The 27,013-nt window shown below is 40.7% G+C and overlaps 2 protein-coding genes across 2 annotated transcripts in view; both read right to left on the bottom strand.

Moving 5' to 3' along the window:
- ENTREP2 (endosomal transmembrane epsin interactor 2) overlaps nt 1–27,013 on the bottom strand; it is a 253,708-nt gene that overhangs the window by 48,040 nt on the left and 178,655 nt on the right. Inside the window, exon 3 of the mRNA XM_033100323.1 lies at nt 13,177–13,287. Coding sequence (XP_032956214.1) covers nt 13,177–13,287 — 111 coding nt within the window. The remainder of the gene's footprint in view (nt 1–13,176; nt 13,288–27,013) is intronic.
- NSMCE3 (NSE3 homolog, SMC5-SMC6 complex component) lies at nt 21,740–23,274 on the bottom strand. Its single transcript, XM_033100322.1, has one exon. It carries the CDS (start codon nt 23,192–23,194, stop codon nt 22,292–22,294), a length of 903 nt encoding a protein of 300 aa, XP_032956213.1. The 5' UTR covers nt 23,195–23,274; the 3' UTR covers nt 21,740–22,291.

Here is a 27,013-nt window from a genome sequence, read left to right as displayed (position 1 = left end):
AGACGAGGGCTGACAAGATGCCCAGAGGGGCTGTGGACCTTCCACCATGTTTTCCTTCATCTCTAAAGCCAGCATTTCCCCAGCAGTCCAGCCTGAGGCCGTGTCCTCTCGTAATTTATTATTCATCGCGATGAGGATAAATCAGGTTGCCCTGGTTACTGCGGGGCTCTTCGGAGGGCTGTGGCTACATAATTGGTGTTGGCTTGGTTACTGGATGCTTTCAATTTTGAGATCAGAGCACTGGCAATAAATGCAGCTATGAGCCTCCAGGAGAAATTCTACCAGGCTTTGAAAAGAAAAAGAGATTGTCACAAACCCCTGTACGTGAATGTTCATAGCAGCTTATTCACGATAACCAAACACCGGTTAGGTCACAGGTCCTTCATCCAGCACATGGTTAAACCGTCATACGTGATCCCCATGGAGTACACCCAGCAATGAAGAGCAAAGCACTGCTGATATCCACACAACCTGCACGACTCTCCATGGCATTACGCCGAAGGAAGAAGGCCAACTCCCAACGGTTCCGTCCTGTATTATTCCACTTACATAACATCTTGGAAATGACCACATTTTAGAAATGGTGGACAGATTAGTGGTTGCCAGGAGTCAAGGATGGGGCCGGAGGGAAGTGGGTGTGGTAATAAAAAGACCCGCATGAGGGATCCCTGCAGTGTTGAAATAGTTAAGTACCTTGACTTTGGTGGTAAATACATGGGCCTACACAGGTGACAAAATTGCACAAAACTCAATGCACTCACTCTCACACCCTGACAGACTAATGAATACTCGTAAAAATGGCGAATCGGAATCAGATGGGTTGATTGTATCAAAATCAACATGATGGTTGTGATATTGTTACCGCTGGGGGAAGCTGGGCAAAGTGCAGTCGTGTTCTCTCTATTATTTCTTACAATTTCACGTGAACTTACAAATTTCTCAAGAAGAATTGCTATTTCAACTTGACTGGCCACAGGGTGCCCAGATTAAACACTGTTTCTGGGAGTTTCTGGGTGAGATGAGCATTTGAATCGGTGGACCCAGTAACGTAGATTTCCCTCCCCAGTGTGTGTGGGCATCGCCCAGCTCACTGAGGGCCTGCACAGAACAACAGGCAGAAGAGGGAGGAATCTGCACGCTGTTTTCCTGCCTCACTGTTGACCTGGGACATCTCATCTCATTTTCTACCCTCGGCTGCGCAGCGGACGAGACGTAGGTTCCCCTGCTTCTCAGGCCTTCAGACTCAGACTGAATTAAACCACCAGCTCTCCTGGGTGCCCAGCTTACAGACGGCAGATTATATATATATATATCTCACCTACCGGGAAGCACGCGTCACCCTAGGAGGCACACATAGAGGAGAGGCTGAGATGAAGCTCTCCAGTCGGAAACACAAAGACCTGGAAGGAGAAGGTGGCGACCTGCCATCAGAATGCCTCCCCAAGTGTCAGGTCTCCTGAGGCCAGCCTTTTGCCCTGTTCTGGGCAGGGGGGGGGGGCGGGGGGGTCAGGTACATAGAAAGCCTGGCGAGAGACTAGAGCGAGGTCCAATTAGAGTGCAGATCACAGGCCAGCAGGATCAGGGACAGCCAGGCTTTGCAGCTGACAAGGACATGCCACACCGTCCCTGCAGTGTGATGCATCTAATTAGAAAGGATTTAGGGACAGAAAAACACAGGTGTGGTCACAGCCCTTTGTTGTGACGTAACATCCATGGTTTAGCGTCCTTGAGAAATCTCTATACAGGAGAACTGTCTCCATGTATTCAAAGATTTACTTTGACCAAAAATACATAAGATATAAGCTTTACCTCTACTGTCCACTGCTTCCCGTCCTGTCCTTCTCTTTCAGTTGTTTCACAAGTTCAAGTGCTATGTAAAACAGAAATGCAGTGATTTCCTAGGGGTTAAGAGCACGGGCTGACATTTGTGCCAGCACCTGCTAACTCCAGGACTTGGTAAAAGCTATGTAATGCTCAAGGTCTCAATTTCCTTACCTGTAAAATGGGAATAAAAACAGTACCTGTCTCCTATTTATAGTTGTCAGGAGAAAACAAATGAAGGTATGTAAGGCGCTGAGCGGTGCCTGGCACACAGTAGGTGCTCAGTGAAGCTAGCCCTCATCACATACCATCATCACACAGCCGTCGCTATTAGTTTTGTATAAACATATGGAAGAGCACATTGCAATCTTCGTCTGTACATATACTGAGTTAAATATATACATACTTTTTATGAAAATTTCCATCTAACTGTCTATTTCCTGCCAATAACAAGTAGGACACAAATTTGAATTCACTCCATAGGACAGTGATGGCGTCATACTTGTTTTCTTTATATTTATTACCCGGCCATTTTCAAGTTTACCAAAAACAAGGACAAGAACGCACGTGCACTGTCGTCACGCCCGCGATAGGAGATAATGGGGACGGTCTCACCGCCTGTCAGGTAAAAAGGTACAGGGTGGGGGCGGGGAAGGGCACACGGCTGCCTTTGGAAGATTGAGGGCCTCCCAATGTAACAGTCCCCAGTAATGTCGAAAATAATATCATTGAGCAGCGAAAATGTCCCGGACCAAAGTACACCGTATAAGCTTGTTTAAAAATAAAACTACGTTTGTTTGCGCATGTACCTACATACATACTTGTACCAAACGGCCTGAACCATCGCGGTGGGAGTGGGAGGCGGAGCGAGAGAATTTCAGCTTATCCCAATTTATGTGCGGCTCGCCTCCTTTACGGCGAGGCTCTATCAATATTTTATCTCATATTAAAATGGAAAACGGCATCTTTTAGTTTAAGACAAAATACTTAATGCATTATGCTGATCTGCATTTGAAATCAGTCTGTTATGCTTTCCTTTAAAAACACAGAAAAGTGTGCAACTACTAGTCTAAAAGTTTTGCACGCGACATGGAAAGAATTAGGTCATAAAGAGGATTTTTAAACACATGCCTGATGCGCTAATATTTCATTGTGCAGCAGACTCATATGAAACAAAACACGAGGAGGCATGTGAAAACCAATAATGCTTTTTCTTGTAATTCATCTAAAGCAGCATGTTTACTGAAAATCCCCCAATGCTTTTTTCCTCCCAGGCTGGTCGGAAAAGCACCGTGGGGACGGCCTCGCCATTCGCTCCCGCGCACTGGAGCAGGAACGGCGCCAGGCCCTGGCTGCGTGACGAGGCACCACGCAGACGTGGCCTTTCCCCTCGTGCTGCTTCGCCAAGCAGGGGATGATGGGGAAGTGCCAGTGCTTGGAGGAAAACAGAGAATGCCGAGAGAAGGAGCGGCAGAGGTGGGGGCGCCTCTCGATCCGGTGATCCGGCCACGCCCTGCCGCGCGCAGATGCCACCAACCCGGGGATCGGGGCACGAGAAGGAACCACGCGCGGGCCGGCCGCGCACAGGCCGCAGGGCGTAGGAGCAGCCCGAGTAAAACAGAGCCTGGGTTCTAAAGGCTGCTGAGCCGCGGTGGGTCCTCCGCAGCCGGGGGCACCACGGGAAGCGGGGAGCAGCAGCGGGACAGGCGGGGGACAGCACTGCACGCTTGGCGGGTCGGCTGGGAGGAGTGGGTGCAGAGATGGGAAGGAGCACCGCAGGGAGGGTGCAGAGATGGGAAGGAGCACCGCAGGGAGGGTGCAGAGATGGGAAGGAGCACCGCACGGCAACCTCCCGCGCCGCCCAGGGAAAGCCTGGGAAGCCGGGCAGGGGTGGGGGCGGCGGGGCCTGTGGACGGCTGGCAAGTAGGAGCCACCACATCAAAGCGGGGACTCACACAGGCCACACGGAGGAGGGCACAGCCTTCCAAGTGCGACGGGAAGCACAGGACCGGATTTGTATTTGAAGAACCTCTCTCTCTATGGACACAGACATAGACCCACCAACATGTGAGTGAATTTTGAGTCCAACAAAGACAAAATATTCACACACACACTCAAGCCCACAAAACACATCCCCAAACTATGCCTGTAGTAAATTACTTAATTTTTTAAAACAGATTGTAAAAAGTAGGAATTAGAGGCCACATGCTATCATACAATAAAAGGAGAAATTAATTATAAAGGGATAGCAAAATAAAAAGTCTAGCCACTGAGGAAGTTAAGGACATCAGTGCAAGGAATGCTTAGATTACAAAGCAAATCAAAAGTGAAATTATAAACTATTTAGAATGAACTCAATAAAAGCACTATCACTCATACCCTCAGGAAAACTTATACCACAGTATGACTGTCACGCAACTCTGACAGGCAGAAAAGGAACAGAATGTTCCTTGAGAAAGAAGAAGGGATCAAGAAAATAAAGCATAGTCAAGGAAGCAACTCAAAAAAAGAGTAATCATGACAAGGAAAACAGGTGGTTAGAAACATAAATTTTCAATCAAAGGAGAGAAAAACATTTAACATGAAAAATTAGAGAAGCCCGAGTACTTAATTAAAAGGCTTTTAAAATTGCAACGGCTTTATTGAGCTATAACTCACAAACCATAAAGTTCACCTACGTGGAGTGTACGGTTCAGTGGTGTTTAGTATTTTGACAGTAGTATGCAGCTAGAGTCAAGTTTAGGTCATTTTCAACACCCCAAAAAGAAATCTCATACTGTTTCCTCATAGGAAAAAAGTTAAAAGCAGCCAAATCAACTCCCCCAAATGCAACAAACCCTGAGAATTTCTAGGTTATTTAAACTGTTTCGGAGCATAGATCAGACCAAATGCTTCCAAGTTCATTCTGTTCAATAAGCCACATTCTGATATCCAAGCTGGAGAATGACAGAGCCAAAAGGAAAACTGTAGGGCAATCTCATGTTAGATGCAAACTTCTTAAATAAAATACTACAATGCGAATGTAATATAATATTTATGCCTGAAGTGCCCCCAGACCAAGGAAGGCCTGTTTCTGTAATGCGAAGTTAGCTCAGCCTTGAGAAATCTATCGGTGCAAACCACTACAGGAAGAAACTAAAGGAGGAAAGCTGTGTGATCACCTTCACAGGTGTTGCAAAGGTGATGATCAAATTTATATGCATTCTTGATTTAAAAACAAAAAGTCTTAGACAGCCAGGCTAGGAGGGAATGCCTTAAGTTAATGGGCCACCTCTTGGCGGCTGAGGTTGACAGTAAACATTACATTCAGTGGTGACCCATCAGGTCCACCCTGTTCTGTTGGTTTTGCTTCCTCCATCCTAGATGTGGAGATGAAGACTGAGACCCCCACCACTCGCACCCTGCAGTAAGGAGGTACCCCTCCGCCGCCCAGGTCAGGTGGGCCAGGACACCCAGTGCAGACTCAGGACTGAGCACTGCCCATCTGCCCATTGGTAATGAGGCCACCCTGTGCCAGTACCAGCCACTTAGGGAGCAGCTATGAGGCCCCCCACCCTTCCCAGCCAGGGAGGGACTAGGAGGAGCTGGAACTCCTCTTGCTGGGCAGCTGGGACTCCCACCCTACCGAGGGCCTAAGGGGAGGCAGAGAATTCTGACTTGACACCAAAAGTCTGAGCCATACAATCATGAATTGATAAACAGACTTCCTCACATTTGAAAACTTTTGCCCTGCCAAAGATTCCATTAAGAGGATGCAAAAGCAAACTACAGACTGGGATAAATATTTTCAAACCACGATTCCACAAAAGGACTAGTATCTAGACTATAAAGAACTCTCAAAACTCAACAGTGAGTGAGTGAGAGAAAGGAAGAAAGAAAATGGGCAAAAGACATGAACAGACATTTCACCAGAGAGGACACACATGAAAAGATGTCCAACATTATTAGCCATCAGGGAAACACAAATTACAAAACCACCACGGTAGGACATCAGTCCATGCTTGAAAATGGCTAAAGTAAAAAAAAAAGAGTCACACCACCAAACGCCGACGTGGAAGTGGAGAACCAGGATCTCTTGTCCGTTGCTGGTGGGAATGTACAAGGATATGGACAAGCTGGAAAACAGTTTGGCAGTGCCTCCAAAAACTAAACACGCACTACCACGCCACCCAACCACTGCACACCTGGACATTCATCTCAAAGAAATGAGAATTTACGTTCATACAACATCCTGCACAGGAAGGTTCATGGCAGCTTTATTTGTAATTGTCAGAAAGTGGAATTAGTCCAGATGTCCTTCCAGAGGTGAATGCTTAAACAGACTATGACACGAACACCGCTCCAAGGAAAAATGGGAAGAAACTCTGGGGACGGGCAACAACCTGGATTTCTGTCCAGAGACCAAGCTGAGTGAAAGGAGCCGATTTCAAAAGATTACATACTATATGATTCCACTTACATAACATTTTGGAAATTAAAAATCACAGAAGTGGAGTGTTCTTGGTGGACTAGTGGTTGTGGGGGGGTGAGTGGTAAGGAGGGAATGGGGGTAGAAAGGAAATGAGTGCGGCTATAAAAAAAGCAACATCAGGGACTTTCATGGTGGCAGAAATGTTCTGTGTCTGGAGTGTATTAATGTCAATATCCGAGGATGACACTGGACTAGTTTTGCCACATGTTACCATGGGGTGGGGGCAACTGGGTAAAGCCACATAGATCACCCTGTCCTGTTTCTTGTAATTGTGAATCTACAATTCTCTCAAAATGAAAAGTTTAATTAAAAAATCAATAGCTTAACAATATTATAGCAGCAACCAATTATAGAATGTAATGAAGAAAAATATCATTGATATTCGCATCAAAAACTGCCTACAAGCTGCAATAAAGTTAGTACAAAATATTTAAGCACTTTATGAAAAAGAGCTGGGAGAGAGACTTCCCTCAAGGGCATGATAGATCTGAAAACAGAAGAGATATAATCTGGTCCCAAATAAAAAGACTTAATAATATAGAGATCTAGGTTCTCTCCCAACTTACCTGCACATTCAGTTCTGCTTCTATTAAAAATAGCTCAACTGATGAGCAGTTTAATTTTAATTTTTCATCCTTCCGACTGGCAAACATTTTCAATACTGGTAATATCTCTGGACTCCAGGGGGAAATGTACGTGAGTACAACCCTTTCTGGAAGGCAATATCTATCCTAAAATTTAATGCATTTACTCTTTTTGCCATCAATTCAACTTTTAGACAGGACCCTACATGAATACACGCAAACGTGTCTGCACATTGATGTCTGAGACAATTAGCTCAGCAGTGTTAGTGACATGAGCAGTGGGACACCACTTCCGTGCCTTACAGCTGGGGACCTGGTAAATAATGTGTACAACTCACATCCATAGAATATAATGCAGGAGTTAAAGGGATGGACTAGAGCTGAAGCTCTTTCTCTATTTGCATATAGAAGTTTCCAGAAGGGTATGCTGACAAGGGGACGTAAACAGGACTTTTTACAGGTCAGTATTTTTGGAATTTTACAATGGATGCATTTGTTTGGTACTTTAAATTTTCAAATAAATAAAACATAAATTTCTGGTGAAACTTTTCAAGAAAGGAAGAGAAATATAAAGCAGTATGAATATCAATAAAAGAAAGAAGAACTTAATGTTACCATAAACATCTTTAAGACAATTTAATAAATTACTTCATATTTAAAAATGTGGAAAGGCCAAGACTACAGCGACAAAATGTTAGCAATATATGTATACATATTATCAAGTGATTCAAAAGTTGAAAAAGAAGTAGAAAAAAATCTGGAAGAAGAGAAAATTATGCCTAGTAATTATTTTTTAAAATAGTGCTAGGTCCAGAGAATTATACATGGAATATCAATATCCATCAAGGAACAGAAAATTCCTTAGATTGAAGTTTCTCAGCCAATTCTTATGAAATTACTATAATCATGAAACAAAATATGGAAGGGTAGGAGAAAAATGAAAACTACAAATTAACTGCATGCATGAATAGAGATGAAAAATCATAAATAAAATATTAGCAGATAAATATCAGCAGACTCTGTTACCCATTTGTGAGTAAACGTTATTTCTAAAAAAAAACAAGAAAAAAAAAAGAAAACTGGGGAAGAAGGAGAGTGGCCATAGGAAGCAAATTCCATTACTGAAGAGTTCAGATCTTCTTGGCCACTCTTCTCCAGTAAATCATACATACAGGATATTCATATACTTATATACCACAATTACAGATTGGACTTTATCATTCGGTAATATAAAACCCCATGTTCTTTAAAGTTTCAAACAACTTCAAAACTGAACTGTGGTTTCCCACTAGATTTATCTCCAAAATACAGCAGAACCATAAGAAAGGCCTTTCCATAGTGGGCTTGATTAAGAAAATCGCTATGAGAGTGGCCAGATGGCTCAGTTGGTTAGAGCATGAGCTCTCAGCAACAGGGCTGCTGGTTCGATTCCCACATGGGCTAGTGAGCTGCGCCCTCCACAACTAGATCGAAAACAATGACTTGATTTGGAGCTGATGGGCCCTGGAAAAAACACACTATTCCCCAATATCCCCCACTAAAAAAAATTAAAAAAAGAAAAGAAAACCGCTATGGACCAATTCAGCAGGTTATCTATGGATATTTTTGGTTGAAAAGATAGCTCTTAACTTCCCAGGTGTGAGACACCATCTCTCTGTTGTGAATCCAAGACACACGTGAATCTCTAAACAGGAAGTGGGAATACAGTTCTACTGATATTATTTAGTATGTACTGTGTGCAAGTCACAATAGGTATTTTAAAGAGCAAAAGGAGACTGTTTCTATGGTAACTGTCACTCAGAGATATGTTGATTGAGGAAAACATGGAATCTGCCAAAACGTCTATGGTATGTGTTTCAGGAATGTATATTTTCAGAAGGTAAAAAGATGATCAGAAAGGAAATCCCAGACTATTAAAAAATAATTTAAAATGTTATATTCTTATTCAAAAATAATCTAAAATGTTGTATTCTTTCCTTTTGGGGGGCACATAGAAAATTCATTTTCATGACCTATTTCCATTTCCCTAATTGTATGTCTATCATGATTTTTATCTTTAAACTTTTTTGTCATTTTCTCCATTTTTAAAAATGAATTTCTTCATAGAACTTAAAGATCACATAAAATTAGAGTTTTATACTATGTGAAATTAAGCCCAAGACAAGTTCAGTTCATTTTCACTGAGAAGATATACATTTAATAGTTTCTTATATGAAAAAATTTTTTAAAACTATGGAGATTTCATTCCAGTTATGTTCCTTGTGACTTATTCCTGAGAATCTATTAATATAACCTATCATGCCAATGGATCAAAGCAAAAAATACCAGAGGTGCCAAAAACATGTATTCAAGTGGACACTTTGGTCAGCATTGCTCAAGCAGTAGTTCGCCATCATCAGGAGTGTCCGGACGCTGATGGGAACCACTTCGAGCACCTCTTGTAATTGCAGAAGTCAAACGTGACTTGTATTCATCTTTTGTTATCGGTATATATTGAGTATTACAATTTTAATACAGTTTTCCTTTCTGAAAATGTGTATTCATTTTTTGGCACCCTCTGTATATAATCTTAACAGATGTCAAAAAGAACTTTGATAAAATTTAACCTCCATTTTATTTAAAAGACTATTAGTAAAATATAAATGAAACTTTATCACCTTAACATTATAAAAATAGCTATCTGAAAGCATCTCTCAGCATCATGCTTGAATCATTTAAATTCGAATCTAAAGTCAGGAAAAAAAAAAGCATGATAACACACCATTAATAGCCAATGTTATTTTGATAGTTTTAGTCAAAGTAACTAGACAGGACATCAAAACAAGATGCACAAATACTGGAAAGCAGGAGACAATATTATAATTATTCCTTCTGACAAACTACAGGATCAAAGATTCAACTGTACATTCAATGGCATGTACAGTTACATGTAAATAATAAAAAAATCCCTGAAAGTCTTCCATTCCACTAGTAGCCTCTTACAATATAAAATGATAATTTTAAAAACGTACTTTACAAGACTAGCAATATCCCTAACTTACCCTTCATTAAGTAGTGGTTAAATAATAATCATCCATCCATCCATCCATCCATCCATCCATCCATCCATCTTCCTTCCTTTTTTCGGCCCTTCCTTCCTTCCTTCCTTCCTTCCTTCCTTCCTTCCTTCCTTCCTTCCCTCCCTCCCTCCCTCCCTCCCTCCCTCCTTCCCTCCATCATCCATCCTGTGGAATCCTCTGCTGCTCTCTGTTTACCAGCTGGGAAAATCTCCACGTGCTGATGTGCAAATGGCACTAAGTACATGGTTAGCTGACAAAAGCAATGGGAATACTGGGAGGTAGAATAAACTCTCCTTGTGTGTAAAAATGATACTACACATAACATGCATAGAAAATGTCTGGCTACCAAAAACCTTCTGAAAGAGGGTGCTCGGAATATGGAATAGAAAAGAGATTTCCTTTATATGGATGCAGGGAGAATGAATTAATATTTAATTATGCAGAGGAAAAAGGCACAGACACAGATATGGATGCGTACTAGCTACACTGAAGAGAAACAAAAACTGTACCAAGGAATTCATAAAAATAATCTGGATAAACCAAAGTTTGCTGAATGGGAAAACATGGCATTCACAGCATGTCAATTCAAGGTAATCTTTAATTTTAATGTGATCCCAATTCAAATCTCAAAACAATTCCTTTTGAGTCTTGAACAAAAAATTAAAAAACTCATCTGCAAGACTAAACTTTTAAGAACAGGCAAGAACAATTCTAAATTTTCAGAAGCAGATTAAAGTCTGGGATGGGGTTACGGGATAGAACTCGCCCTACCAGTTATAAAAATACAGTAGAGAGTTTCACGGTAAATACATATTCCAGTATTGTTCTGGAATATGAAGAAACAGACATAGGACTGGGACAGAATGAAAAGTCCAGAAATAGACAAGCAGACGTAAGTATCTGTGTGTAAGTATCTGTGTGTACGCACAGATGATAATGCTGTTAGATACTGCCTGGTTTTTGACCACCCAGCGTACATTTTCTGCTTTCCCCTCTTCCCAATCTTTCCTAATAGCACCTCACTCTGTTATTAGGAATTACCTCTCAGATCCCCTTGGTGGATCAGTGAAGCACATTTTTTCTTGCCCCGACCAATCAAAATGCTCCCTCCCTGGATTCTGACTGGAGCAAATGGACAACGGTTAAGAACCACCAGGATTGTTCACTCCCATAGATCTGTGCCCTGGTGAATTCAGGGTTCCCACTGCAGCGCCCCCAGGTCAGGTCTCGCACCCACAGAAGCCTCTTTGGAACCAACCAGTTTCCATGCTTGATCTCTAGCCCCCACCATCCTTCCAGTAAATGGCCTTTGGCTTTGTCAGTCTTCGTAGCTTGCCACCAAAGGACTCTTAATGATTCAGGTGGCATTTCAAATCATCAGAGGAATACTGAGTTACTCAGGAAATAGTTTTAGGAAAACTAGCTAGCTACCCATTTGGGGGAAAAGAGTTAAATTCATCAAGTAAATTCCAGAATATTAAAGAGTTAACTATAAAGAATAAAAGCACACCATAACCAAGGAAAATTATTGGGGTCAATGACGTTAGAAGGAGAAGGTCTTTTGTATTGGCTCCAAGATTGAGAGACCACAAAGGAAAACATCCATAGATTTGAATACACAAAAATTAAATTTTTTTCTATGTCAAAAAGTAAAATTAAAAGGCAAGTAGCAATCTAGGAAACATATTTGACCAGTCTAAGCTGCAGGACTCAAAAACCATAATATATAACGACCTCTTACAAATCAATAAGGTAAATCTCAAAACGGGTAAAGGTCCTGGTCAATTCACAGAAGAAAAAAGTATAAATGGTGAATTTATATGTATACATAATAAATATAAAATTGCATATATATTGTATTTATATAAATTGCTCCTTTCCTATTCTTTCATGCAGCATAAAACATAGGGAAACGGGCTGAAAGTAAGACCAGGAGGAGTCAGCCTTTCCAGACCGAGCACTAGGTTTCTTTTGGAGCTGAACCTTCAGGCCCTGTTGCTTCTCGTCACCCCAATGACTCTGTCTCCCACTCACAGGGCCCTGCACTGGAAATTGAGGCTCAGGGAAAAACTGGCCAACAACCCCATGTAAGTTGCCAGATGTTACCATATTCATAGCACCAGTATTTAGGAATTAAAAAGCTGACCAAGTTACGGGTAGAAGTTGGCAGGTCACCCTTTCTGACAGAGATGGGGAGCAGGCGTGACTTCTCAGTAGCCATGGGGATCCCTGCACCACACCGAGGGTGCTCTGTGGACGTCGTATGGGATGAAATCTGATCAACGTGGGCCAGGTCACACAGAACAGAAATGACAAGATTAAGCTCTCACAGCTAGTGTTTGGGGCTCAGTGGGTGTTGCAGCATGAAACCAGGGCCAGCTGACCCTACACCTGCTGGCCTTGCTAGGGACAGAATGGAGAGGGCAGCAGCTGCCCTTCTGAACCCACACAGCGCGGCCCAAGAAACGCGGGCCTGGCCGTGCTCTAGACAAGCGTCAGCTAATTCAGTGTGATCCCTGACCGCTCAGAACTGAGAGCCACAGGCTGGACAAGGTCACGGCAGTGGTAGAGGTGGGCATGGCTTTACAAGGTACGCCCTGTGCAGTCTCCAAGCTGCAGAAACCAACGCCAGCACCCCCATAGCCAGCAGCACGGCCATCAGGAGCCCAACTACATATACCCTTACTGAATGTGATGGGACACTCTGACTTCCGCTCTAGCCAGAGGCATGTATTACGGTACCAGCAGCGATGTCATGATATGGGATGATGGCTCCATCCAACAAACCATTCCTCGATCCCTTACGATGTACGTAGCACACGGTCTACTATTTTCCTAGATCTAAAAGCTACTTCTCTTTTCTAATTGAAAAATGAGAACAAAATTGTTTTGATGCACTCACTAGCAACCCTGCACGTATCTTGGCACTCAAAATCAACTTGCACGATTGATTTTTAAAAATTCGGTCGGGAGAAAAATCAATGCGACAAATGCTAAAAAATAGCACAGTTACTAAAGACATTCATTCTAAGACAACACTAAACACCATGTAACTGATTTATGAGCAGCATAAGTGTTAATGTGGGAGAATCTTTAGAAATGAATCAATTTAACTTTAACCCCTGTAACCTTGAAACGTCGGAAGAGATCCAAGGATACAATAAACATTGCTTTTTACATTACTTCTGTGCAAAGTCAAAGCCTCCGACCTTTACCAGAAGGTCTGCACGTCATTACTCACCAGCTGACAACCTTCCAGGCCGCTGACTAGCTGAGCGTTCTGACAGGAAAGAATTGAGCCAGCCAAATTCAGCATCACGCACACTGCAGAGAGCAGCATGAAAAACGTTATCTGGAAACAAACCAAACAAAAAATGGATTATTTGCTTGGAGAGGCTCGAAGGAAAACTGATTTGGCCGTGCAAAAGCTTTCAGTTGATCACATAATCCCATGAGTAACATGTATGTGTTTTAAAGGACACTGTTATTTCTCAAAATTTCTAATTCACATTCCCTTAAATCAAATAAAGTAAACTCTCTGAAAAGCAATAGCCAGTGACTATGTATGATTTTATTTGAACTACATCGTAAAATATTTTAGAAGCTAAACCTGAAAAATCCCATATATTAGTCTCAAAATAGTTTTATATAGTCTTAAAAATAACAAGTTAGGAATCACTAAAAATCACATAAAAGAAGTTTATTAGAAAGCCTTTAAGTTTATTTCTTTTAATTTTTTTATGGAAAATTTGACACATATGCAAAACCCGAGAAAGTAGTGTAATGAAGAGTACCCATCACCTACTCTCAACAATGATCAGCTCAGGGTCAGTTGTGTTTCATTTGCATCCTCTTTCTTCCAGATTATTTTGCAGCCAATATCAGACATCGTATGATTTCATTCATAAATCTTCAAGTGTGTATTGCTAAAATAACAACTCTTTTCAAAAACATAAAAATATATAAAAAATAATCACTTTTATAATCACCTTTATAATAATTAATAATTCATCAATAGCAAATATTCAGAGTTCACCATTCCTTAATTGTCTCAATTTTTTTTAATACTCTAAAGCAGCTTACACAGGAGACAAAGGAGTTCCATATGTTGCAAGTCGTTATGAATCTTCAATATTTTGAAATTTATGGATTCCGCCCTCCATTGTTTTTCTTCCTTGAAATTTGTTGAAGAAACCAGTTCATTTGTCATATAGTTTCCTACAGCCTAAACTTTGCTCCTATCACTTAACGCAGGTCCATCCTCTGTATTTCTTGTAATTTGGTGGTTAGACCCAGAGGTCTGGTCAGTCTAACAGAAGGTAAATAATGTCTCTCTTTCTAGTATGGTAGCAGCCATTTTTGATAGTTGTTTACACCCATTAATTTTTTAGGGCTTCCAAAATAGTACTAGTCTAACTCCATCATTTCTTCTTTTTTTGACTCCCAGGTATACAGACAGAAACTTTCCTCTCATCAACGGTTTTGCTACCCTCGGGTACAATTCATATAGAAAAAGCAGGATATATGTTTGATTCTTTGTTGATTTTCCAGATTTCAAAATAATGAGTAGAAATGGTTCTAGAGTTCCAAAACAAACTTAAGTAGGCCTATAGGGAGAGTTAATACTGTTGCTTCATCTGTGTAAATAATCAGGCTGAATCTAATGAAACAAAACTTTTCTGTGATCAATAATATAATCCTTAAGATTAATATGATCAAGAGTGGGGAGAGGGTCTTGAAAACTTGTTCAAAACTTTGAAATGGGCCCCCAAAAAAATTTCACTGGAGGTCCTCTTTAGTGCACTCTTCTGAGTTATTTGTGCCTTTCACTGTCTTTGAGCTATTTTATAACTCTGTAAGTGGTAGAATACACATAGTAATGCAAACGATTTTTCACAATAGAAAAATAAATGGATTTTGTCTGGTGGAATGCAAAGATTAGCACATGGATGCTGGACTCATTACATCTATTTGTAAATTTATTTCGCATTCCTGATTACCTATGTGTGCAGTGTTTGTATTCTCCTTTGAACTGGTTGTAACATCTTATTGGTTACCTCATTAAATGAGTTAAATATAATTTTTGACACATGTTTATTAAAAAATAATTAGTTGGGTCTCTAGAATCCTCCAAAGGTAACTAATGAGGTATTGTTTGGGTGTGTGTATATTTGTGTGTTTCAGTCATTATGAAGCATAAACTTAAACACATTTGATATGTTTCAATCACTGGTCATTAGCAAGAGTCAATTCAAGTTGACACAACTCTAGTAGACTTTGAAAGCTTTCTTACTTTCTAATATGAGAAGATATTCCAGCATCACCATTACACACTTCTCACCCCACACCTGGAATCAGCCATTTCTTCAAGCACTGGTTCCTTTCAATGAGAATGGCTTTTATATACCACAATTTTCATGCTAGAGGTATTCTAGCTACGTGTATGGTCATTGTTTTAAATATTTTCAGTTGTTAGATATACCGTGAGTCCATACTGATGTCTTGAATTCAAATTCAAAACTACAGGGTTTCTACTTAATCACATCAATCTTCTATATCTCCTTTCAACCATGCCCCAAACCTTATTTCTCATTTTAATATCCTGTTTAATTTCACGATACCCGCACAATAGTCTCAAAACAACAATGCTAATACTACCACCAAAAACATGGTTATTGAAAAGTTTAAGATTTTTATATTTCTTTTTATCCTTAAGAGTATATTCTGCCAAAAATAAGTAGTCAAATTATGGTGTTTTAGAGTCACCATGGTTCCTTTATATGTGGTTATGCTACTGACTGGGAATCCAGGCTCATTTGTTTCATTTATTTATTGTTAGGGATGGATTTTTTTAAATGTAGTTTCATTTTGTAATTATATAAAAGTATTCTCAAGTCAAATTTGTAAGTTTCAAGTAAGTCTTGCTTTAATTTATCTCCTCCATTCGATTCCCTACCTTCTCAGCAGCATTTTTTCAGGTGTTTATTAGCCATTTGCATATCTTCTTTGGAGAAACATCTATTTATTCAGATCCTTTGCCCAATTTTTAATTGGGTTATTTGCGGATTTTTGTTGTTATTATTGAGTTCTGGGAGTTCTTTATGTAGTCTGAATACTAATCCTATACATTTTGGATATTAATCCTATCCGACATATGATTTTTCAAATATTTCCTCCCATTCTGTGGGTTGCCTTTTCACTCTGTTGATTGTGCCCTTTGATGCACAGGAATTTTACATTTAGATCCAAGTTCAATTTATCTATTTTTTCTTTTGTTGCCTATGCTTTTGGTACCATTGCCAAGAAACCATTACCAAAGCCAATGCTGTGAAGTTTTCCCTGTTTTCTTCTAAGAGTTTTACATTTTTAGTGCTTATGTTTAGGTCTTTGATCCATTTGGGGTTAATTTTTGTATGTGGTATAAGGTGGGGTCTAATTTAACTTTTCTGCATTTGGATATCCAGTTTCCCCACCACTATTTGTTGAGAAGACTTCTTCTTATTGAATGGTCTTGGCACACTTGTCAGAAATCATTTGACCATATATATGCGAGGGTTTATTTCTTGGCTCTCTAGTCTATTCCATTGGTCTATGTCTGCTTTATGCCAGTACCATACTGTTTTCATTACCATCGCTTTATAGTAAGTTTTGAAATCAGAAAACGTGAGTCCTCCCAATTTTGTCCTTTTTAAAGAATGTTTTGGCTATTTGGGGAAACTGTAAAAGATGTTAATAAAATACTAAATTGACTTTAAGGCAAAAAGCATTATTAATGATAAAGAGGGTAATTATATGAAAAAACAATTCATCAGGAAGATATGATAATGCTAAAGCTGTTTAGTCCTTGCAAATATAGCCATATATTTATATATATGTATATATATTTGTTTATATATACATATATATGAATTTTATAAAATTATGATAGGAGGTGCTTATCATTGTTCAAAAATTGATTAGACAGGAAAAATTGTAAGAATATATAATATTTGAACACAATAAGCTTTATAATAAGCATACTATAAAAACATATAAAATTCACTTATTTTTTAAGGACACTTGGAATATATAAAATATTGACCATGTTAGGTCACAGAGCACAGGTTAATATTTTAAATTTGATTTTATATGGACCATTTTATCTCATTCAAACTAATTTTAAAAAATGAGAGAGCAACAAGAAGGACTTCAAAATCCAAATATTTGAAAATTTAAAAATTACTCATTTATAATTATAAACAAAAGATAAACCATAACAGATATTAGAAAATATTCAGAACTGAATATCACAAATATACTACACATTAGAACTTCTGGAATGTGAGTAAAGTTGCAAATAAAAGGAAATATATTGCCTCAAATGAATTAGAATTAAAAATCAATAGATTATTCTACTCAAGAAGAAAAAGAACGTAATAACGAAAATAGAAAGTAATAACATTTAAAAACAAAGCAGTAAAGAAGAGCAATAAAACAAGTTTTTCAAAAATACTTTACAGTAAATAAAACTCTGGGAAAAATTGGCTCTGGGGGGGAAAGTAAAAGGCAAAAATACTGAAATGCAAAAGTGGATATAAATGAAGATGTAATAAAATTATTTTTAAATCAAAGGAGAACACTAAGAACAATTTTATCTTACTGCATCAGACAGCAGATGAAAACACTTTCTAGAAAATACAAGTGATCAAAACTAATTTGAAAAGAAGAGAAAACCTGGACATATTGTTAATGAAACAAAATCAGAGGTTAAAAGCTCCCCACCAAAAACACCAGGCCGAGAGCCTTTCACAGGTCAACTTTTTTCCAAACCTTCAAAAACATTGAATCCTTATTTAAAGGGCAAAACATAAACTCCCCAACTCATTTATGACACTATAGTGTTTCCTATTTCCTGAACAAGGCAATCTAAAGGCATTCAGTAGAACAGAGCAAGACGTGTGTGGGGTGAGGGAGACGGATAGGCCAAGGCCCAGGTGGGGTACTGGACCCCAAGCACCATGCGGGGGGGTGTATGCCCAGACGGCAACTCTGTGGGATGTCAGCTCCCCAGTGGGAAGCAAAGGGCATCCCTGTGTGGGAGGGTGTGGCAGCCGGGATAGGAGATTGGTTATTTACAGGGGATTGATCAAATAAATAAATATTATAAGGCTAACAGGGGCTGAGCTTCTAATAGTGGCAGAAGAGGGTACAGATACAGAAAGGGAGTAAACGAGAAGAAACACTGGTGTTAGAATGAGACTGATAGACAAACACTCCCCAACTTTGTCACCTAGTAGGCTAGAAGCACTTGTATTTCCAGTAGGCATGAGTAAACCTAACAACCTTGTTTCTAGATTCTAATCTCCACCAAAAGGAACAGGAGCTCTTTGGAGAGCTGGCTAATTACAGGTCTGGAGCAGGTAAAGAAGGGCTCAAAGAATGATGGAGGCATGTTGAGGACACAAACGCCAGCTTTACCAGGCTCCCACTGGCCAAATCAGGGACAATCTGAGTATCAAAATAAATGATGACAGTAAAAGATTATAACCCAGGAGTCTACACAGATAAAAGGTAAATGAATACACTGAAAATTTGGTGAGGAATACAATATTTACAAAATCTCAAAGTATCTCTTCATACAAGTTATTTGTTTATTACAAAGAAAAATGGAAAATTTCACAGTGGAGTGGGATGGTAGGAAACCACCTTAACCAAAATAATCAGTTACAAAATAACGGGGCAAATTAAAACTTTCAAGGATCCAGAAAGAAAAACACAGATACTCCTGTCAAAAAGGCATAACTCAAATCTCGTCACAAGGCAACAGCAGACAAACCCCAACTGAGGGAGGTTCTACAAGCCTGCACTCAAGTGACAAGATCATGAAAAGGAAGGACTCTAGGTTTGCAGACTGAAGGAGACTAAAGAAACATGGTAACTAAATGCACTCAAGTAGTTCAGGGGAAAAAAAAATTCCTTGCACTGTTTGGAAAGGAAGGGAAAGGAAGGGAGGAGGAGGAAGGGGACAGGAGGGAAACAACCCAATTCAAGATATTTATGGGGGGGGGGAAGCTAACAGCAAACACACTTGATGTGAAACATTAAAAATTATTCCCTTTAAAATCAGAAACATCCTTGAGGTTGCCATTTCTTTTCCATAATGCATTGCAGTTCTAGCCAATGCCAAAGATGTAAGAATTGGAAGAGGAAGTGTTTTTCTCAGTTTGTGGAGAGCTTGCTTCCAAGCATATCCTCTGCCTGGCTCAAATGAATTTTTTGTAAGAATTCTCTTCAGGTTTGGACATTCTTACATCAACCCTTGTCCCTTGGTAGCTGGGGGTAGGTTGGGGGGATTGGTTCTAGGACCCCTAAGGATACCAATATCCACAGATGCTCAAGTCCCCCATATAAAATGGCAGAGGAACGCATACAGTCGGCCCTCCATGTCTGCAGACTCCCAACCTTTGATCGAAAACAGTACAGGTATTCACTGAAAAAAATCCACGTATAAGTAGACCCACAGAGTTCAAACCACTGTTGTTGAAGGGTCAACTGTACTTGAATGGCTGAAATTAGGTGAAATTTGAAACATTGACCTACAGGCGAGTCCAAACCACGTGGAGTGTCAGGCCCATGATAGCCTGGCCCACTATAAGCTTTCTGGTTCCATCTAATGCTGCTAATCACCATGTCTTATAAGATGATTTGGCTTTGTAGGGACCAGCGTGCTTATTTATGCCTCAGGGCCTTTGCACATACTCTATTTATGGCTGAATCCCTTTTGTTCCCCTTTCCACCTGGTGAACCACCGCTCAAGCTTATCAACACTGCTCACAAAAAGAAAAAAAAAACACAAAAGAATTGGAAAAACAAAACAAAACATATTATGATGCTATAGAATTATAGCATGATATTGGCAAATGGACAGCAAATAAACCAAGTCACTTCGAGCCATAAATTTGCTTACATATGAGAAACAGCTATATAATAAAGAGTATATTATAAATCAGTGTGGAAAGAATGAACTATAAAAAAACTGGTGCTATGCGATCCATATAGGAAAAACGTGAAAATTATATCCATATTTCACATCATACACAAAAACAGATTAAAAACATAAACATGAAAGTCAAAGTTTTAAAAACTTAAAATACTAGGAAATATCTTTACAAATATTAGGATTACGGAGAATTCATTGATGGTAAATTAACTTCTCTATGAGAAAAGTGTGGGAGAGGGTATTTGCCTGAGATGTAAGGAACAACGGGTGTTGGGTAATGATAATTTCACCATAAAGATGAAAATGTCAGTATTAGAACACACGAGAGGGGAAGGCAGTCAGTGAGATTAAGGGGACCAGTAAGCAGGATGCTTTAGTGAAGGTAATTTATACACTAAAATAAAATGCAAACGAAAAAAATCTTCAAGGACCAACTATACTCCATTGATGAAATAAATGCAAATTCCGGTTCAACAGGAAGAAATAAAGCCCAATAAGGAACCGACTGCGCTCTCCATTTCAGCGCATACCATATACCCACCCACCACTCTTCCAGATGACATTTCTCTGTTGAGTGGTGATCAAATCTACTTTTTTTTTTGAGCTAAAGTATCGCCTTTCATGGTGGATGTGCAGTACCTTCCCCCAAACGACTACTTCCTCCTCCACTGAATACTTATTTGTTGACTCTGTGTACCAACAACATTTTGCCAGAAGCTCTGGGGGAACACTATGAGACCATGAGCTCTTTTCTTCACTCATTTAATGCACGTAACAAACTATTATTATGTTATTTTCCCCATTTTACAGATAAGGAAATTGAGAGTCAGAGAGCTTAAAAGCTACCCCAAATCCCCATGCTGAAATAGCATGGGCCATAATTCAAATTTGTCAACCGCAAAACCCACACCCTTTTCACTATACCAGTGACCCTCAAAGCTCCAGTCTAACTTTCCTGCTCTTAAGCTATTTTATGTGGGCTCTCCTCACCACATATCTACCATGTGATGTTTCTCCAGAAAACCAAGAGTCAGACTAGAAGAATAGTGTCATAACTTTTGAACCAGTAATTCCAATTCTAGAAATGATTTGGAAAATAATGAAAAAAGACCTTAAAAAATTTTTTAACTGTTCCAGTCCAAGAATCATAAACAAATTAAAAAAAAAAAATTTAAGGAATTACTAAAATTGGCCACACCAAGCACTGTGCCAAGAACTTTACATACACTTCCATATCTATCACACCATTACACACACACACACACACACACACAATCATAGAGGTACCATAAGCCCATATTCTAGGTGAGGAAACATCCCTAAGCAAGTTAAGTAACCTGCCCAAATTTATATGGCTAGTTACCCTTGTTTCCCAGGAAATAAGACCTAGCGGGACAATCAGCTCTAATGTGTCTTTAGGAGCAAAAATTAATATAAGACCCGGTCTTATTTTACTATAATACAAGACAGGGTCTTATATAATACTGGGTCTTATATTAATTTTTGCTCCAAAAGATGCATTAGACCTGATTGTCCCGTGAGGTCTTATTTTTGGCAAAACACGGTAGGTGCAGCCAGGACTAAATCCAGGTAGTCTGATTCTCAAGTAGGCTGGTTAATCACTAATGGTTTCATCAACTTTTTTGTGACCCACAGTAAGAAATATATTGTACATCATGATCCAATCTGCAGGAACACATATAAAAAGTAAAGCAACTTCTACAAAACACTTAACATGTAGCAAAAACTGCCTTTAAGATGCTGGTTTTAAGTCATGAAATTAATTTCTCATGATTCACAATTTAAAAAATGCACAATGCATAACTGCTTCAAAGATATAGTATTTATTATAACTATAGTAGCAAAAACAAGGAAAACCAAACCGACCTAAGTGGTAGTTATGAAAGTAAAAAACATTTACATTGCTTGGAACAATGCTTACATATGTAGGAAATATATAAATATAAAATAGCTGTGTTAAGGCAAAAAGGGATACAGGCAGTCACATTTTTATTTTTAATTTGCAAAGGCTTTTCTTTTTCCTTACAAACTGGGGTAGTTAAGAGGCCAGGTTAACAGCCACTTCCTTTTTATTTTCTGGGCGCCAAAGCAATTTACTGATGTGTTCTTCCTTCAATCTCTGTTCCAGATCACAGCACAAACGTTTTCCCATTAGTTTTACAAAGCTAGCCAAATTTTTATACCCACATATACAGACAGTAAAACACGCCAAATAAATCCTCTCCCGAATGGTTTTGTCAACGACACTTTGGAACCACGTACCTTGTAGTACTAACAGAACACAACTCTGCAAACACATCCTACAGCTACACACATTTAAGCCTCACAGAAAAGTGCTCCCGCCACCCCCACCTCTTCAACCGGTGCTTTTGACCCTTCTCCCCGCCGCGGTTTCGAGGGACGGGGCTGGGCCCGCCGTCTGAGGCCGGGCCCGGGCCTCCTCCTCCGCCAAAGCCTCACAGTACTGCGCGGGCCAGTCCTTGGGGTCCTGCTTGTGGACTTTGGCCACGAACTTGAGGACCTTCATCTTGCTGGTTTCCAGGTTGGTGCGCGGGCCCCACTGGAATTCGTAGTCGACCGGATCCGTGTGGGGAATCCGCCGGTACTCCAGGTAACGCTGCCGCACGAAGTCTTCGGTTATGAGTTTCTTTGGGTCCCCGAAGATTAAATGCTTCTTGGTGGGGAACACCCCCAGGCGCCGCAGGAAGTCCCAGACCTCGGTCTCCTTGATGCTGTTGCCCTTCATGAAGATGAGCCCCAGGACGATCATGAGGAGGCCGGTGGTGGGCGTGCCCTGGTCGCCCCTCAGCTCCGCGTCCTCCTCCACCGGCTCCAGGCTGTTGATGAGAATGTAGCTGTTGCTCTTGGGCTCCAGCTCCACCAGCTTGTACCCGAACACGTACTGCAGGCGCTCGGCGGCCAGCCTCAGGAGGTCGGCGAAGATGTCCCTGTAGTCGCCGATCACGTGCTTCAGCATGTCGCTGCGCTTGATCGGGATCTTCTTCTGGTCTTTGATCAGCAAGAACTGCACCAGCTCGGCCACCTTCAGCTCCAGCTGCTTCTGGGACCTGGGCCCCACGGCCGGGGACGCCTCGGCCCGGCGGGCGCGCTGAGGCGAGCTGCCCACCCCGCGGGAGGTGCTCGGGGCCTCCTCGGCGACGCCGCCTCTCGCGGCCCGGCTGTCTCCGCCGCGGCCCCAGTCCTTCTCCCTCTCGGCCTGGCCGCCAAGGCGGCCCCGGTGTCTCGGCTTCTGCAACATGTCGCCGGCGGTGACGGCTGGGCGACCGCGCGGACTCCGGCGGGCGGTAACCGGCAGCAGCGGCAGCTGAGGGAAAGCGGCGCGCGGCGAGGATGGGGGGGAGGGGCGCGCGACACGCCGGGGCGGGGCCAGAGGGAGCGCGCGCCGCGTCGAGACTGCGCGCTGCGTCGGCGGGGCCTGCGCGGCGCGTCACGGAGGCGACGTGTTGCGTGCGCGGAGTCTCTTGGCCGCCGCGGCTTTCTGCGCAGCCCCGCGGGGTCACCGCAGTGCTTTTATTAGTCGGTGCTTAAAAGTGTCGTCCGTTCCCAGCCGCGCAGACAGGGAACCGGAGCCCAGACTCCTCAAGAGGAGTGCGGCTACGTTCGCGCCCGCACAGGCTCAGGGAAGTGTTTTCAAGTCGGGAATAGTTTTAGATGGAGCGAAGTCAAGGAATGGGGGAGAAACATAAGGTGAAGAGAAAGCGAAGAGCGTGCAAGTGAAGAAAAAGCATTTCCTTTTACACACAGCTGGACGTAAAAAGAAAAGACCCAGAAGACGCCTAGATTGTTTTGCCTTCGCCACTCCCCTCGCACAAGTTTAAACCCTCCTCACCATTTACCACCATTACTTTCACGAATGCCCCTGAGAGTCTATTAAAAACGAATGTTTGGTAAAGCAGGCTTGCCTCGCAAGCAGGACTCCCCCCATCTTTTCACGATTTCAGTGTTTATATTTTTGCATTATACTCCATCAGCTAGACAACTATGACCAAGCCACCACATACAGTGGTTTTGCTTGGTCAAATGAGTTTATCTTCTGGAACGCACGTGATCACGTGAACTGCCTTGGGCTCACAACCACAGTTTTAGCAGAAATGGAAAAAAAGGATGCTACAAACAGAGAAACGTGTTCTCTCAAGAGATTACCATTTAATTTTGGGCATCACTGATCAAGAATTGCAATAATGTGAATCTCTTAAATTTCTCAATTCTTAAAATATCTGCCTTAGGGCTCGATGAGAAAGAGAAGAGAACCCAGGGGTATCATCCCTCATAATCTGTGATGTGTGCTTTGTGTATATATATATTTTTTTAATTGTGCAACTATAATAGCCAACATGAGTCATTTCATTAACTCAAACTATCTGTGTCTGCTGCCATTACTTCTACAGATCGTAGTAATTGTGTTCCTTTTCTATTTACTGACTTGCAAAGAATTAACAATTTCCCTCTGTCTTTTTAAACTACCCAGAAAGTGGGTAACCTCTTCAAAGAACCAAATCAAATTGAGTTTCTCTTTAATGCAAATATATTCAAAGGAAAGCAATTCAAAACACATTATTTGAATAATAGCATCAAAACACAATCTTATTAAAAATTTCATTAAGTGTTAGCATAAAATTTTTGTTAGTAATTCAATATGAAAATGCAATCTGATAATGACACTGGAGCTGCACTAAATGTAAAATGATATTCCATGTTATGATGCAAGTATGCTCGCTAAAATCTGGTAAACTATGAGTAATAACTTTCTGTTCCATACAGGATCTAACAATATATTCTCAAGCATCAATCTTAATGACAGAAGACTACTATGAAAAACAAATATATCATCGAGGCATTCATTTTTTTTTTACAATGAGAAAATCCATCTGCTTCAGTTTTCTTGCAAATTAAAATTTGGACTGAGGATCAAAGAAAAACTACTGCAGCGGAGAATTCTGCAAAAGGTTCCTCCAATTGTGCCCTGAGTAAAAAATCAGCAACCATGAGATAACAGAGAAATGGAAAATAAGATGAAAGCCATCGTCAACAACTGGGCTGGTTTTTCAGTGTTTTTTTTTTTTTTTTTTTTTCTCGCAAAAGTGTTCACTTAAATTACCAAGTAGCCCCGCTAGTCAAGCTACCCCAGTGACTGTGAAAATCAGCTGTGTCCATCAGTGGAATCTTTAGTCAGATAGCAGATTGTCAAACTCAAAATGGGTGAGAAAAGATACCAGTTTAAAGTCTTAAAACACCTCTCTACACTGTGTCCAGAAGAATACAAGTGAGAAAATATCACATGATAATATTAGAATGAAGCTTATATACTGCATGGAGAAGGAGCCCAGACCCCCACTCCACCTTAGATTGACATAGTGTTTGAGGGAAAATTGTTGTCATGGTGATGGCAATAACAACACTAACACTAATAATAATAAATATAAACAACAGCAGCTGATGATTATTACAAAGGTAACTGTAGGTCAGACCCTATTCTAAGTGATCTGCACCTAGTACTTCATTTAATCCCCACAACAACCCCATGAGGCCCCATTTATTATGTTTTTCTTCTTACAAATGAAGAAACTGAAGCACAGAGAAGAATATTAACTCTTTTGAGGTCCTACAGCAAGAAAGTGCTAGATTTGAACCTGAACTAAGGCGTTCTGCCTCCAGAGACTGCCCTTAACCACACAATGCAAAGGGAACATGATGTGGTGTCCTTGAAAAAGTAAAAAGTCTGGGAGTCGGCCTGCCCTAAGTTAGATACCTGTATGACCCTGGGAAAGCTACTGACACTCCTTTCAGTTTCCAAATCAACAAAATAAGATTGATAATGATTTGCTTCTTTCCAGGGCGTTTATATTAAGGAAAATATTTGAGGACTACATAACGCTGTGTGAAGAAAGATGTTTACTGCAGCGAACCACGTGTGCACGAAAATCAGACGAAAGTCTGAAAAAATATATCACAGTGCTATTAAAAGTATTTTCTTTTAAAAATGAAATGCAATGTTTATTTTCTTGCTTTGGGAGATCAGTGAAAATATACTTTCAATCAATTTTAACATCTCAGGGACACCAGGCCATAACAGTTTTACACATTCAAATTTCCAGTAAATTCAGTGTAATTTGCATGGGACATTTGTGACTTTTTGTTTAGCCAGTGAAGTACTAAAGACAAGTGGTTAAAAAAAGAAAAACATTTTCAAACACTTTATGTTAATGACTTTAGTACTTTTATTACTAGACCCAAAAGAAAACAAAAATTATTTGAGGCAAAAAATTAGCTAGCTAAGATTTAGTTGCATTGAAAAAAGAAATGCCTACTACCAACTGCTGTTTAGACGTCACTAATTAATGGCTTTATTTCGTCTCCTTGGTAGCAAATGCCTGCCAAGAAGCTCTAATCATCCTTATTATCTACTGCATTCTCTTGGTTCCTTGGTATTTCTTGCAGAATCAGAGGAAGGTTTTACATTTCCTGGCAGTGACCTAGTACAAAAAAGTAAGTAAGGACGTTGGGGGAATAAAAGCAATGATCAAAGTAGGCAGCCAGCATGTGCGAGTGGCTCTGCTGCCTCTTCTAGTGGAAGAAAAGGGGGGCCGTGTGCAGCATGTGAGCAAAGGGGTTGGGTGGGGGTAGGGGCTATTTCGGCGGGTAGACAGTAGGAAAAGCAATGCAGCAACTCTCTTTTCAAGAAATATAAATCTTCCGATGACCCACGGCCTTTTACTTACGAAAATCATGAAGGTCTATTAAGTTATAAAATTACAAACACATGAGGTCTCAATAGTGGCCAATAATTTCTTTTCGTTGGCTGTTTTTGCCCCTGTTCTGCATCTTTACCCTTTGGTAATTGCTTCTTCCCATTTCTAGGAGACCCTGGAAAAAGCTCTGCCTTCATTTTCTGGGTGCATGTGATTCAGGCGGGCCACAGTGACTGGATTGGGAGTCCAGTCAGACTCCTTTTAGGGGTTCATATGAGCTCTCTCTGAGCTAACAAGCTGAAGGGGGATGTAAGCCTAGCTATCTCTGCCTTGCTTGGGAATAATCTGCAACATGGTGAAGGCAACTC

This window comes from Rhinolophus ferrumequinum, chromosome 28 (genome assembly GCF_004115265.2).
Source record: "Rhinolophus ferrumequinum isolate MPI-CBG mRhiFer1 chromosome 28, mRhiFer1_v1.p, whole genome shotgun sequence".
Classification (NCBI taxonomy): domain Eukaryota; kingdom Metazoa; phylum Chordata; class Mammalia; order Chiroptera; family Rhinolophidae; genus Rhinolophus; species Rhinolophus ferrumequinum.
This window is presented reverse-complemented; position numbering and strand designations above follow the sequence as displayed.

What these genes read in the sequence shown, in the direction of transcription:
- NSMCE3 (XM_033100322.1), bottom strand. Translation starts at nt 23,194, where the DNA reads ATGTTGCAGAAGCCGAGACACCGGGGCCGCCTTGGCGGCCAGGCCGAG.